This window comes from Falco peregrinus, chromosome 3 (genome assembly GCF_023634155.1).
Source record: "Falco peregrinus isolate bFalPer1 chromosome 3, bFalPer1.pri, whole genome shotgun sequence".
Lineage (NCBI taxonomy): Eukaryota > Metazoa > Chordata > Aves > Falconiformes > Falconidae > Falco > Falco peregrinus.
The window spans coordinates 64855864-64869911 of record NC_073723.1 but is presented as its reverse complement, the minus strand read 5'-3'; the positions used below and the strand labels follow the sequence as shown (position 1 = coordinate 64869911).

Below are 14048 nucleotides of genomic sequence, written 5' to 3'. Positions count from 1 at the left end.
TTATTTTACATTGAGTAAGAAGTTATTTTTGTCAGCCATGGTTTGAAACTCCCATAATTTCTTTCAATGCAGCTGATCACAACAAGCCTGAAGTTTTAGACATAAACAGCCAATAAGATTTTTAAATTGTTACTTACGACTCTCCATAGCCAAAACTGTGATATTATGAACAGCATTAGTTTCCCTGTCCAAAGACTTGGCAGTTGTAATGACTCCACTGTTGGCATCAATATTGAAATACCTCTCCAAGTCTGTGTTTCGATCTATCGAGTACCTAGGTGAAGGATGAAAGAAAACTTTGATTTATGTTCAATTACCACTTGTAAAAAGGTTTCATTGATTTCTTAATAGAGAGAAAGAGTTTCCATTGTTTCCCCATTTTGAGCTTTGTTTTGTCCAGTTTCTCTGGGGTGCTGAGAGATGCAAAGCTCTATGTGAAGGCAAGAGTTACACAGCAGCCTGTGCTGACAGTGGCAGGCTCTGTTCCCACAGTGTCCTCTTCAGTGAGGTTATAGTTATTCCCCTCTCCTTTCTTCCTCTCTGCTGTGAGGCAAGCTTTCCTTTTTTCATGGAACAACATCCCCCTGAACCCCAGCTAAGGAGAAGGTGAGTTGCAAGTTTGCTACATGGCTGTACCAGGCAGGCGCTGCTGTGATGGGGGCTGGCAGTCTGAGCACAGGGTTTCCTATCACCAGAAGAACCCCTGTCACTCAGAGCTGAAGGGGCAGGGAAGTAGAAAGAGATGATGCAGAGCAGGGCAAGGGATTGCATGTCATCCCTGTCAGGTGCTGGTGCTTTACTGTCATTAGACAAACACAGGCTCATGCCCTTAACTGTTTGGCTTAACATACCTTTTACCTCCAAATTTGTTTTAGGAAGTGGAAATGAGCTCCTTAGCAAACAGAAAATAGCATAAGGGAAAAGGTCAAAATGCCTGTGGGTGTTTTGCTTATAACCTTTGCAGAAGAAAGGGAAGGTTGATTAGGCAGATTTCGATTTACAGCTGGAATGTTCTTGACATTTGATTTAATATTGAGTCAGATTCTTGCACTCTCATTTAGATCAAGTATGTACTCCAGAGCATTTCCTTACACTCAGGATGAATTAAAATGTCCAGATCAGACCAAGTGTGATCATTACAATTATGTCACACTGATAATAGATTATATTGATGTAAGATTAACCAAATCATTTGAACAATGTGGAAGGAAAGGATTATGGAAAATAGTTAAAAAATGGGACTTCCCAGATGTAATGATCTTATGATACTATTTGTTTGCTCTGTGTTGCAATATACCAACTTCTACTTTGTGGTTTTATCTGTCCCTCTTAGCTGCAAAATCTTAGAGCAGAGGCTTGTTACGTAATTAGAATTGGTTTACTGTATTATGTCACAGCGAGAGAGAGGACAGGGTAAGGACTTGTAAGAGCAACAGTAACAGCGGTTTTCACAGATTAAGGCTCACCCTCTTTCACTTCTCCTGTTTAATTTTTCCCCCCGTTTTATGTTAACTGTAGTTCATTTTTTACTTTCTTTCATGCCAGCACTGTTGTTTATTCGGCCAGCAGTGCTCTTCAGCTGTTTTGTGGCTGTCAGATTTCCCCATGAGTCTATGCCTGTCACCTCTGCTATGTAGTGAGTCTTGGAAGGTCCCACATCTGGGATTCAATATCATACCAATTATTCAGACTATCGCTACACATCATGAAGAGCCAAAGGCCTTTCTTAAAAAAAAAAAAAAAAAGTAAGAAAGAAAGAGAAGGAGAAGGAGGAGATGAGAAAGACAGAAAAAGGAAAACAAGAAAGAAATGAAAAGGAAGGAGGGAGGGAGGGGAAAGCAAACAAGTTATATAAACTGGATGACAGGTTCTTATGAAAAAAACAAGAAAAATAATTTTCATGCATAGAAAGCAAGCACTTTCCATTAACTTATTTACGAGCATTGCATCCATATTCAAATTCTAAAAAAACTATTTTAAATACTTTTAATCCTTTAATTCCTTGCAGCCATTAATTCTTGAAAATCTTTGAGCTGCAGGAATTTTAAATCCTTTATTTAAGCTAGTTCAAACATCAATAGTTCATTGGTCCATAAAGGATAGCCTCTTCTTTTCAAAATATTTATTATTTCCCCACCCCCATATTATTAAGGTTTTAATTGTGTCTGATTGTGTATTTTCAATATTTTCTGAATTGTAACAAATTTAAATTTTAATCACTATTAATATAATCCAATGTTTAGAATTTGGAATACTTATTTATAGATTAATAATTTTAACTTCTTAAGTAGATCATGAAAAGTATTATGCATTAATCCTCCATAACACATTCCAATTTTAGGTGAATCTGGCTCTGATGTATATTACAGCAGATGCAGGACAGCTTTACATTATGTGACCTGTCACTGCCTCCAACAATGTACATAGGTTTGCAAGCGTACAGATAAACTCTCACTACTTTTATTTTTCCTCCCTCTCAAATTCCAAACTTTGAAGCAGAAGAGATATTCAAGATTTTAGTTAAGATGGTGATATACGTATTTTTTTATGCTGGAATCATAAAAATTAACTAGATTGAGGCCAATAAACTCATCATTATGTTTACACAAGAGTCAAAAGGAATCAAAACCATTCTGAGCATAGACTGCATTTATCGAACTAGATTTAATCCTACTCTACATGATTCTGTTAAACCAGGTATTATATACCAGATGCTAACACCAGTGCCAGAAAACACTGCCACAGAAAAGATAGATTTCAGCAAAGATAAATTTCACAAGTAAATCCATGCCAACCATCCATCTAGGACTTGTTTATACATGATAGGAATCGGCTATTTTGAATATGTTGCCGATATATAATGAAAGAGAGAGAGAACACTTACGTCAGCTGTAGGAGTGAAACATATGCTTTATTTTTACAGCTTAAGATTTCTGCATTAGAATTACAGAGCTACACTAGAGTTCCAAGTTCATCCTCAATGCATGAAAGTAAAAATTTAACACCACGAAAAAAGGTGACATCCAACCAAGTTCTGTACCTGTGAAGTTCTATTTTATGTATGTCCTAAATGAACAATAAAAACAAATGAATATTAGTACTAAATTTTAATCGTGTGTGTTCCTCCTCCTGCAGATATTTAAAATCACAAAATTCCTGAGTCAGAAGTACTACCTTTTGCATGTTCCTTTACAAATTAATATGACTACTCTGCTTAAGAAAAGTAACAAGCAACTCATTACTGGTTTAACTTAGGTGGTAAGTCTTTGTCCTTGAGCTCTGACCTTAGATACAGGAAAATAAGATCAATACTTGGTGCTTTCTTATGGTTTCTTTATGATCTGGATGTTAGACTGCAGAAGGCTTACAGGTTCTTCACACACTGAAGACAAAGGAAGAGGTCCTTCATAGTTCTTATGTGTCTCCAGGGTTCATATCTTTTCCCATACAAATGAAAGATATTTGGTTGTGACAGAATTTACAAAAGCCAAAAGATTATTGCCTTCAACCATCCTGACTGAAACAGGATGTGTCGTGCCCTATACATTTCCCTGACATAAAGAGTTTTCCCTGATTTTTTTTTTTTTTCTTTTCCTACTGTGCAGGAGTCTATTACATTCTTGCAATATTTAACATGTTGTTACATTCTTGTGACTTCTTGTGCATAGTGCATTGAGAGTATGAATCATTATGGACGTACACACAGAGACATGGATATATTATGTGTGCTTTTCAGTCCTGGTTGATTTAAGAGAAGATAACTTGTTATAGATAACAATAGACTCATCCAAAACTTAGAGATAAGTAAATATTACTCATATGTTGAGGGTATTTTCTTTGGAATCCTGAAATTATATCTTCTTTTCTTTGCTTTACAGAGATTAAATATATTATTTTCTCAAGGGTCCTGTAGTTCAGGAGTATAGAAGTCAAAATATGCCATCTCTTAGAACATCTCAATGTCCCTTGGCAAAGGAAGAAACCTAACTAATTGCTTTCAATGTAAGCAAAGACCACCCCACAACAAAATTAACAACTTCAATACAAAGGCTAAATAAATAAACAATTATGACATCTTATAATTACCTGACAGGACTATTTGAGGCATCTGGATCATGGGCTGCTACAGTTCCAACAATAGTGCCAACCTTTGCTGCTTCAGACACCACCATGGAGTACAAAAGTGAAGTAAACACAGGTGGCTCATCAACATCTTCTACAATTATCTTCACTGTTGTCATGTCACTGAAGGGTCCCAGACTCAGGAAGCGAGGGTCAACATGCATATTGGCTGCTTCTATCCTCAGGGTATAGCTTGTCTTAGCTTCAAAATCCAGTTCCTGTACAGGTAAATTTATTTGGAAATTTTACTACCCAGTGATGTTGACACAAAACTGTTTCGCTTATAACTGTCAGTAAGTACAAAATGAACTTTGCCATTTGTATCCAACCAGCACTTTCAATGGGCGAAGCATAGTTGATGGCTTATTTTTTAGCTTCCTAAAAACTTTATTTGCAACGTCTCACTAGTGAATATTCTCAAATGAGTTTAATGGTAGAGGTAGTTCTACCCTCTGAATGAAACAAGAATTTTCTAAGTTAATGGCAAAACTTCCTGTGACTTCTTTGAGGACCAAATTTCCCCAATTATTTAATCACTGTGAATGAATTATTTTTTTTTTGCCTTATTCGTATTATATCTAAGGTAATGTCCAATACAATGTGATGTACTACCCAGACATAAGAACTTGATCTAATATTCACTGGTGAAAACACCTCATTCAGAAAATTGTTTTTGTTTGTTTTGTGGTATTCTTTTGTATAGCATTGGGATTGGCTAATCTATTATTACTCCAAGATCAGTATAAATTTGTGTAGACAATGTGTCAATCTGTTAAACTACATTGTTTATATGACAATACTTTGTATGGAGATGCAGCCTGGAGATTGTTTTGTTTTGCTCATAAAACAGAATGCACATTAATTTTTTTCCATCTTCATTCTGCTTTAATTTTCTTTGATGAAAGTATAATTTCTTTAGGAATAAATAGTGCCTTGGAATTAAAAATTATCCCCCACAACTAACAGGGCATCTGTGATCTGGAGGACAGCCCTATAAGGAAAATTATTTTGGAAACAAAAAAGCATCTTACCTCACAGACCATTATTGAAAGGAAACATGTAAATATTAACACTATCTGCCCTATATCAATAGTCCTAGTTTGTCAGCTTGCCCCAAATGTCAGCTAACTATTCCTTTGCAATCCCACATTTAATCATTAAGGAACAGCAGCAAAAGACCCAAGCATTCCTAAAACTGCAGTCTGGTTAGTCAGCTATCTTTTCAAACTATAATTCCAAGTGTATAAAACAGATTTTAAAAGTTTTTTTGCAATTCTGGTCCTGGATACATCATAGGGATCTGAAATGTGTTTTCAAAATAGTCTGAGAGCATCTGCAAAACATTCCTGTATTCACTCAGAGGAGCAGCAGAGGTGAAACACACATCTGTTGACCTACAAATGCAAGGGTCTAAGTTCTCCATGGAGTTACAGTAGGATAAATCCCAAATGAGCATGTTAAAGTCAGTAATTATGCCGAAGTTACAATACAGATGTAAACAGTCTAGATTTAAAAATGAAAAATGAACTGCAACATATCACACTCAGAAAGACAATGAACTTTTATAAACACTATGTGGCAGCAAAAGGCTTCTCCAAAAGGGAATATGGGTGATCCTCATGTTATGCAAGTGCTTACTTCTTGCATGGAATCAGGGCTGTAGCATCCATAGCTCTCCAAAGACAGATATGCCATAAAAGAAAGGTTATCTGGATAGTGATCACTATACTGGATACCACTGGTCAGTATTTATTACTAAAGCATGTTTGGATTTTTTTCAATTTTAATTTTGGGTTTATGTTTAAAGTACAATATGTCTGCTATGAAACAAACTTCACAGCCATAATGAAAATATAATGTGGTATTAGGATGATGAAAAATGTTTCAGAAATTCTGTTGTATGGTGCAAACAATTAAGCATCTGGCATGACCAGATGAACAGTAAGGTTAAGGAGAAGACAACCAAGCACACAAATATCTTTAGACTTCTCATTTTCCAATACAAGCATCATAGGAACTAAAGAAATTATAACCTGAAGAATGTCAAAGACAAAAGGCTGAGATCTGTTGAACTAAAAAAAGCCTTTAGCAAACGGTGCATTTTCAGTCAGAATGTATAAAAATATGTAGCAGAGAAGGGAAGGCTAATTCTTTCTCATTAATAAGTGATACCTGTTGAAACTAGATGATTGAGATTAAAATGATACTTAAACACATGGAAATATATCATGAGAATGCAGACAAGACAGCTTGTTATGATACACTAGTGTCAACACCACAGTCATCCTAAGAAAAAAAGATTATGAAAATTTGATTTAATAAAATGTATAAAGCACAATATATGTAATTAGACAAATTATATAAATTTTGAGTAGAGTGAGCAAAACAATGAAGAAATATTAATTTTAATTAATGACATTCCCATGTTTCTATATTGATTAAAGGAGACTAAATTAAAAATTGAAATCATAAAAACATGTGTTTTCAATGTGAATGTTTATCATAAGGGTTGACACACACATTTAAATAATCATATTTCATTCTTGTAATGTAGAGACCATTCTTTATCTGACTGGATTACAGGAGTGTTAGACTAGTAGGGAACACACAAACCCCACTTTCATTAGAAAGGCATTTCCTCAAAGTTAAGGATGTAAAACTAGTGATGGTATAGATGTGTATACTAAACAGGCCTACTTACTAAAAGCTTGTTTCACCTTCTCTAACAGCCTTGCAGATCTGAAAAAATCACCATATGGTGCTTACTGTGAGTATAGCAAAGTTCTTCTAGGGAAGAAATCAGCTGGTCTACTTACGAATGCCTGTTTTTACCAGTCACTAGTAAGGCAGTCTCAATAACTGGAAGAAGTAAACATCTGCTTTCAGCAACAGGAATCCTGTCCTAGAATTGCCTCAAATATCTTCTGGTACCCAGTGCTGCTGATTGTTTCCAAAAGCTGTAAGGGTCCTTGCTAATGAACAATAAAGAAATAAAATATCTAATATCTGTGCATATACAGGGGGAACAGTATGGAGAAGTATGGATTGGCAAAGGGGTTTTACAACATCAAATGGCATTGTGTTACACAGGGGCAGTAATATTGTCTTATTTTAGTTCTTTGTAGCAGAGTCTGTCTCCTGTGGAGTGTGACAATGACTACAAAAGCTACAGTCATCCTCAGTCTGTTTCTATAAGGTATATCCTCACATCCTATGGTGAATAAACAGGGACCAGGTTTGAGGCAGAATGTGATCTGGGAAAATAAACAAAACCTTTAAGATATGGTCAGTATGCAAGAGTTCTTGTCCTGGTGGAAATGTTTCAACAATTTGTAGATAATATAATAAAGACATTACATACTACAGACACTAATGAAAGACTGAAAAAGTGAACTGGAAAGATTTCCGTTTTTTTTTTCCTTTTTATCTAATTATCACTGATGTCTGTTATACAGAAAGCATTATTTAACAGGCCTTCAGATCATACCTCCATTATTTCCTGGTATAACAAAAGCACAAGAGTCCAGTAATGGAATACCAAGTCAACAGACTACAAATCACTACATCAGCATTGAAGGTTAAATGGATAATGTATACTTGAGTCCTTCAGTACAGTGAATAGAGCTTGACCGCTTCATTAATATCTGTGCATTAGTGTTATCTTATTAGATCTTGTGCAGGATCCATTAATCTATCTCTCATTTTGGGGGTTGGGGGGTCTTTCTTCTTTTTTTTTTTTTTTTTTTTTTCTTTTCTTTTAAGGAGTAAGAATTTTCTGCTGTCTGAAGGAAATTACAAAAAAAGTCACCTATATTCAGAGGCTGGGTATGAAATTCTTATAACATTTTTGTTATGTTCATTTTTTATTGTATGGCAACTTTGTAATAATATACCTTTCAGAGGTGAAAATCACATTTTTAAGCCCAGTTGAGGTTTTATATTGAAAACTGCAGTACATCAAACAAATGCACATTATCTCTCAAAGGAACTATGGAAGCCTCAAGTTCTTACATTGTAAACTCTGATATAGAATTGAAAGAAAAATTTCTAGCTGCAAAAAAAGGTGAAATGTTAACAGTAATAGAAAGATAGCTTTTCACTCAAAAGCTTATGCATAACCCCCCCGTTTTTATAATCACCAGTATTACTCTCAGAACAAAGTCAGGTCTTAGAATAATGTCTTAGCCATCAATTTCTATGAAAAAGTACTTTGCAACACTATTTTCACATTCTTCCCTCTAACATTCAAATTGGTTGGTGATATTGGTGGTAGGTCTGTGTATTGGGGGGAGAAATGAAGGCAAAGTGGGCAAGAACTGTACCATGGGAAATCTTAATGCTTATCACTTGCTACAGTAAGAAATTACAACACCCTCTATAGAGAGTCTTTGGGCTTCCCCTGCTCCACGCCCCCCACCCCCACACCCCCACCCCCCACACCCCGCCCTTACATGCACTAAAATCTCTCCACAGACTTCAAAATGGCTTGCATCAGATTTCATAACTTTCAAAAAAGTCACATAACATGTAAATAAAAACATACCTTGCAGCCTTTTTTATTATTAAATTACCATTACTACTTTAAGCATCATGTATTTGATAAAGGTGTAGCTGGATACAGATCATCTATCAGGTTTTTATCCTAGGAGGTTTTGCTACTAAGCTTTTATTATTACTGAAGACTAACTATAGCCTGCAACTTTGTGAATAAAGTGAAATCTATACTTATACGATGCCTTGTTCAGTACACTATTTTTAGGAACAGTGCTTTAGAAACTACAAACAATATGGTCTCGTGTATGCATTTTGCTTAGAAAGTGAAGCCAAGATCCATTCCTGTGTATTACAACCAGGATTCTGTGAACAGTCAACATGAATTCCCTTTGAAATTGCACACATATAGGTTTGCATGAACACTTCAGAATTTGTGGTATTAAATGACTGACTCATCATTCATTTCCATAAACATTTCTTTAATTCTAAGGTTGCTACTCCAGAGACAAATCCAAAACACATTTTTTAAAACTTTAATATATTCAGAAAAATTATACTTTTCCTCCGAACACCCTCTCTACTGTGAAATGTAGCTATGCAAATGATCTGAGTTCTTACTAACAGAGCATCGATAGCAAAATGTAACTTACAAATTAAACCACAGAAAGGAACTGATCCTACTCTACAGATGGAGAACTGAGTCACAGTGTGAACCAGGATACAATTTTCAATTATTTCTAAGAAATATAAATGCCCAATTCCTCTTCAAAAATGGTAAAAGTAATTTTTATTTCTGAAAAGGTCATCTAAGGTGGATGTTTTCCTAAATCCTGCTTAAAAGTAACTTACATAACCAATTTAGCTTTACTTAGGAATTCACTACAGACAGGGTGCCTATGGGGTGGAGAATAGCCAAACTCTCTGGTTATTTGCAGCGTCGGAACTCTAGCACAAAGTTTGAGTAGATGGTATCTTAAGACTGCTCTGTACCAGATAAAAATAAAGGAAGAGCTTTCTTCTATTTTACTTGATAAGTAAGAACATTTCATTTGTTTTTTATTATTATTTAAAAAAAGAGAAAGTATGAAAAGAAAAAAAAGGGAAGGTTTCCACAGTGACTTGAAACTACTAGGCAACAAATTGTATGAACATAGCAGGTTACAGGAAAAGACCCCCACTAGTTTTCCCACCACTTTCCCACCTTCCTGTAAGCAGACAATACTGCGCTGAACTGTGCTGATGAGTCTTATTCTCTTGTAGTTTATACCAGCTTCTGGATTTTTTACATCCTATTGCAGGTTGGAAATAGAACATAGCATCCCAAAAACAATTGACACACTTTTATATAGCTTCCTAGATACATGCTGGATAAATTTTTTGCATATGAATTCAGTCAATTAATTCAGTTAATGTATTACATAAGAAGTATACATAAGAATGTATTATATTATTTTTTAGTGCCAATAATCAAGTAAAAGATTCAATACTGTTTTTACTAGTTCTTGTCATAAGATTAAATTCTAGCTTCACTGATCTCACAAAAACTCAGTTCTACCCAGACTTAACCACTTATTATTTCAGACATAAATTCATGAACAAAAGTTAGTCCTTGTCCTAAATAATACTTTGAAAAAGGTGTGGGTTTTTTGGTTGGTTGGTTTCTTTTTTTCTAACATATATCTAAGCAATGTGTTGGAATACATGAACTTGACATCTCATTCATCTCATCCAGATTCAAACATCCTAAGCAGAACAAAAGAAAATAAGGTGTCACAGGCATATGAAAAACCATATAGCAGCAAATAATGTACAGTAGCACAGCATGCATGCTCCTTAGTTGTGCTGCGTAAGGTAGTACAATCCTACTCTACTCTTTGGAGGAAGGAAGACAAAGTGGATGAAGACATAGAGAAAGTATTCCTCCCTCGTCTGATCACATATGGTCAAGGGAGTCATTCTAAGAATACCAGCCTACTGTCAAAACGTTACCTTGAACTGAGATGTAGTCTAGCAGCTAGTATATACTGACATTAGGCACTAGGCAGCAACAGTACTCGCGTGTTCAGGAACATGTAATCCCCAGTCCTGCCATGGCTTCAAAAACTATGAGCAGAACTACTACTATTTGAAAAATAGCACTATTCCTAAACTCTTCAGAGAAAACTCCATCCTGAATAAACTGTGCAAGCCAGAGATACCTGGATTTAGTAGTGCAGAAGAGATATAAAGGAGGGAAGAATACACTCCATATTTCAATGAATATCACTGTTAGAGTAAAACCACAATTATTTTTTTTTCTGCTGAGTTTTCATGTTTTGAAATCTCTGCATCTTAGGGTGCAGAGAAGAAATGTATTCAAATGCATGGGAAAAACAAACCAAACCAAAAAGTAAACACACCCAAATCTCATTCACCAATTTTGCCACCTTTCAAATCGGTATATGTATTAGTCAAGGCCATTATACACAAGTAATCCTGGGAATTACGTAGCCATGTAACATTTTCTAATATCAGAATTCTTGGTATGTCTCTTCTTTTAAAAAGTTCATTTTCCTGAATTTATACACATAAATGATTTGTTTGCAATTTGCCTTAATCCTTGGGTATTTTCTTTCATATTGCATCCACTTAGAGCATACAAAAACCCTGCTTTGCTCACCAAATTCTTAAATTACACTGCTCTTAATTTAGGGTGGGTTTTTTATGAAAACTTTTTTTTTTTACTTGCTGCTTTTTATGTGTTAAAAAAAAAGTCTTAGATTTAGTGAGGAAGTAAACTTTTCAAATCGTCTCAAAACAGTTATCCTTCTAAAAACAGAATGTAAAATCCTCAGTTTGTGTGTGGAACTCCGACAACCAGGTGCCAAAATTTCTCCACAACAGTCAGCACAGAAAAAAAAGGAGCAGTGCCTTCAACTGCTCAGAAATACTGGCAGTGAATTTCATGGCCAGCCTGCTGATTTGTATGTAGGACTGCAGCAAAAGTATGCAAAGCTAAAGTATGCATTTGCATTTAGAACCAAAGCGTGCCTTTTCAGAAGTCTTTGCCTTGGCATTTTACTGCTTGATGTGTACACAGACATGTCATCTCAGCATACAAATACACACAAGTTTAAAATGATGGGCATGCATTTGGAGGCTGAGCTGTTTCTCAGTGCCTCAGCTGGTTTCAGGGGCATGAAAAGGAGAGAGCTGACTGCCCTCAGAAGCGTACGGAATGTCATGTGCTGGATAGTAAAATATGTAGGCAGATTCCAGGCTGCAGATTTAATTTCTTCCCTGATTCCCCTCTAACAAGCACACATTATCATCCAGGGATAATCTCTGCCTGACTCCTTGACGCCCTTTTAACCTGCGTTTACTGTCATTAACGGTCTTCTATGTACTTGTTCTCCAGCGAAGAACAAGGTGCAGTTGTCTGTTAGCCACTGTGCTTGAGCTCTTCACTTACTTTCTTCCCTCCCAGCCAATGTCCTCTACAGGGTTGGCAGGAAGGATATCTCAGCTTTGGGCAAGGCACTAAGTTCCCTGGACTCCAAATGAAGAACTAAGGGCATCCAGAGGTCTACCAGGTGCCCCTCAGCATTAGCACTCACCTTTGGGTGTGGCAGAGGATATTCAGCAACAACAGGAAAATTAGAGAAAAGTTCTAACACTGCAGAGAAAAAGTGTGAGTCCTTCTGTCAAAATACAGCAGCATCTAGCTTTAAAAATTATGAGCAAATTGGAGCATTTCATCAGGTCAAAATTTTGTAACCTTTTTAACGTGGTCCAATAGCTATTTCATAGAGCACTTTTTAGGAAGTCCAGTTCACCTCCCTAGCTAATGTGATTACAGAAATAATAAATGGCAATTGTTTTTTCCACTGTACAATACTGGAATCAGAATATTCCAGGAACAAACACCATGACTACAAAAGCATACTAAAAATTCAAATGAACACATTAGTTCTCAAATTAGATTGCTGAAGCCCCCAGCTGATTCAGTGTTGCTCGCTGTGACACTGGCAAATTCTCTGCCTCTACGGTAGGCATATTTCTTCCAAATCTTTGCTCAAAAACCTTAAATAAGCAAACTGAAGGAGCTTTGATGAAGTTGGCTGTTGAACAAAGAGACTAACTTTTCATCACTTGTATTTCAAACGTGCTAAGCAGAAATTAGCACAGTTTGCAAGAAGCCTAAGATAGATGTTCTTCCTTTGAAAAAAGATGATTCATATTACACATATTAGAGCCTGATATTTCAAGGGTGCTAAACATTCTCCATTTAATGTGACATCTATGGAAGCTTACCAGCTCTCAGCAGGTGTTCAGGGCATCTGAATTAGCCCATTGCTTTGCAACATCCTGCAGTATTGACTTCTTTCAAAGGAGAAATGTTACTGAAGTTTTATATTGCTTTAGAAAGGAACTGATGCACCAGAGGAAGGAAAAAAAAAACAAACCCAAACACCCAAAGCAAACAATTTCCACACCTGGTATGTAAAGTTTACAGAGATTAAAAAGTATATAGAGAAGAAAAATCTTCTATGGAATAATATTAACTACAAACATAGGTCCTTGTTCAGGAACATATTTACATATGTTCTAAAACACCAAGTCAGTTCCACATTTTAGTAAGTATTAAATTGATTAGCAGAGTTAGGGCTATTGATTCAGTACGGTCATTACCAAGAATTCACACATTAAGAGTATGAAATTATATGAGAGGACATTCTTCTGTCTTAAGGTGTTGGAGTTTTTTCCTGTTCTCCAAATTTAAATTTTCTTGCAAAATATTTCAACAGGCTTTTATTTTGTAAAAGGATGGTCCAAAATGTGCTGCAGCAAGGTTAGAATGTTGAGTTTTAACATTTTTATAAACATGTTTTTTTCTGTTTTAAGGTGTTAGCTTTCTAACTGTACATATAGAAAGCTAGTAAGAAAAAAAAATATTTCTTTAATTATTTCCATCTTCTCAATTTTTTTATAACATTACCTTGTAAAACAACTAATCTTGCTGCTGCATAATCTTAACATTAGTAATATGTGCCTTTTGAATAGAACAACTTCAGCCAAAGACAATTAGATATTTAATTTTTTTTACATTTGGGATCCATTTTGTATTTGGGGCTTAAATTTTTACTGTAAGATACCTTTTCACATTTTCTTTTTAATACAAGGAAAAATGAGATTAAAGCTTAGATTCCTATCTGAACTTGTATGTGCAGGAGCTTTTAAAAAAACTCATGAAAACAATATAGCTATTGCCAAAATCCCCACACAATAATTGTAAGTCATTAAAAAGCTTAAGATCACACACACACGTACACAATGAAATCAAGATGAAATATGCCATGAAATATGCCAATGGATCTGCTTTTACAGTAGAGAAGACTCTTAGAAACAAAAGTTCATACTCTCCATTACCTGCTCTTATCTTGCATAGATCC

The 14048-nt window shown here is 35.5% G+C and overlaps 1 protein-coding gene across 2 annotated transcripts in view; it reads right to left on the bottom strand.

Moving 5' to 3' along the window:
• LOC101924626 (cadherin-7) overlaps positions 1-14048 on the bottom strand; it is an 83731-nt gene that overhangs the window by 17366 nt on the left and 52317 nt on the right. For both annotated transcript variants that reach the window (XM_055800591.1, XM_055800590.1), the window contains exons 7-8: positions 4087-4340; positions 138-274 (exon numbers count right to left, since the gene is read on the bottom strand). In XM_055800591.1, coding sequence (XP_055656566.1) covers positions 138-274; positions 4087-4340 — 391 coding nt within the window. The remainder of the gene's footprint in view (positions 1-137; positions 275-4086; positions 4341-14048) is intronic.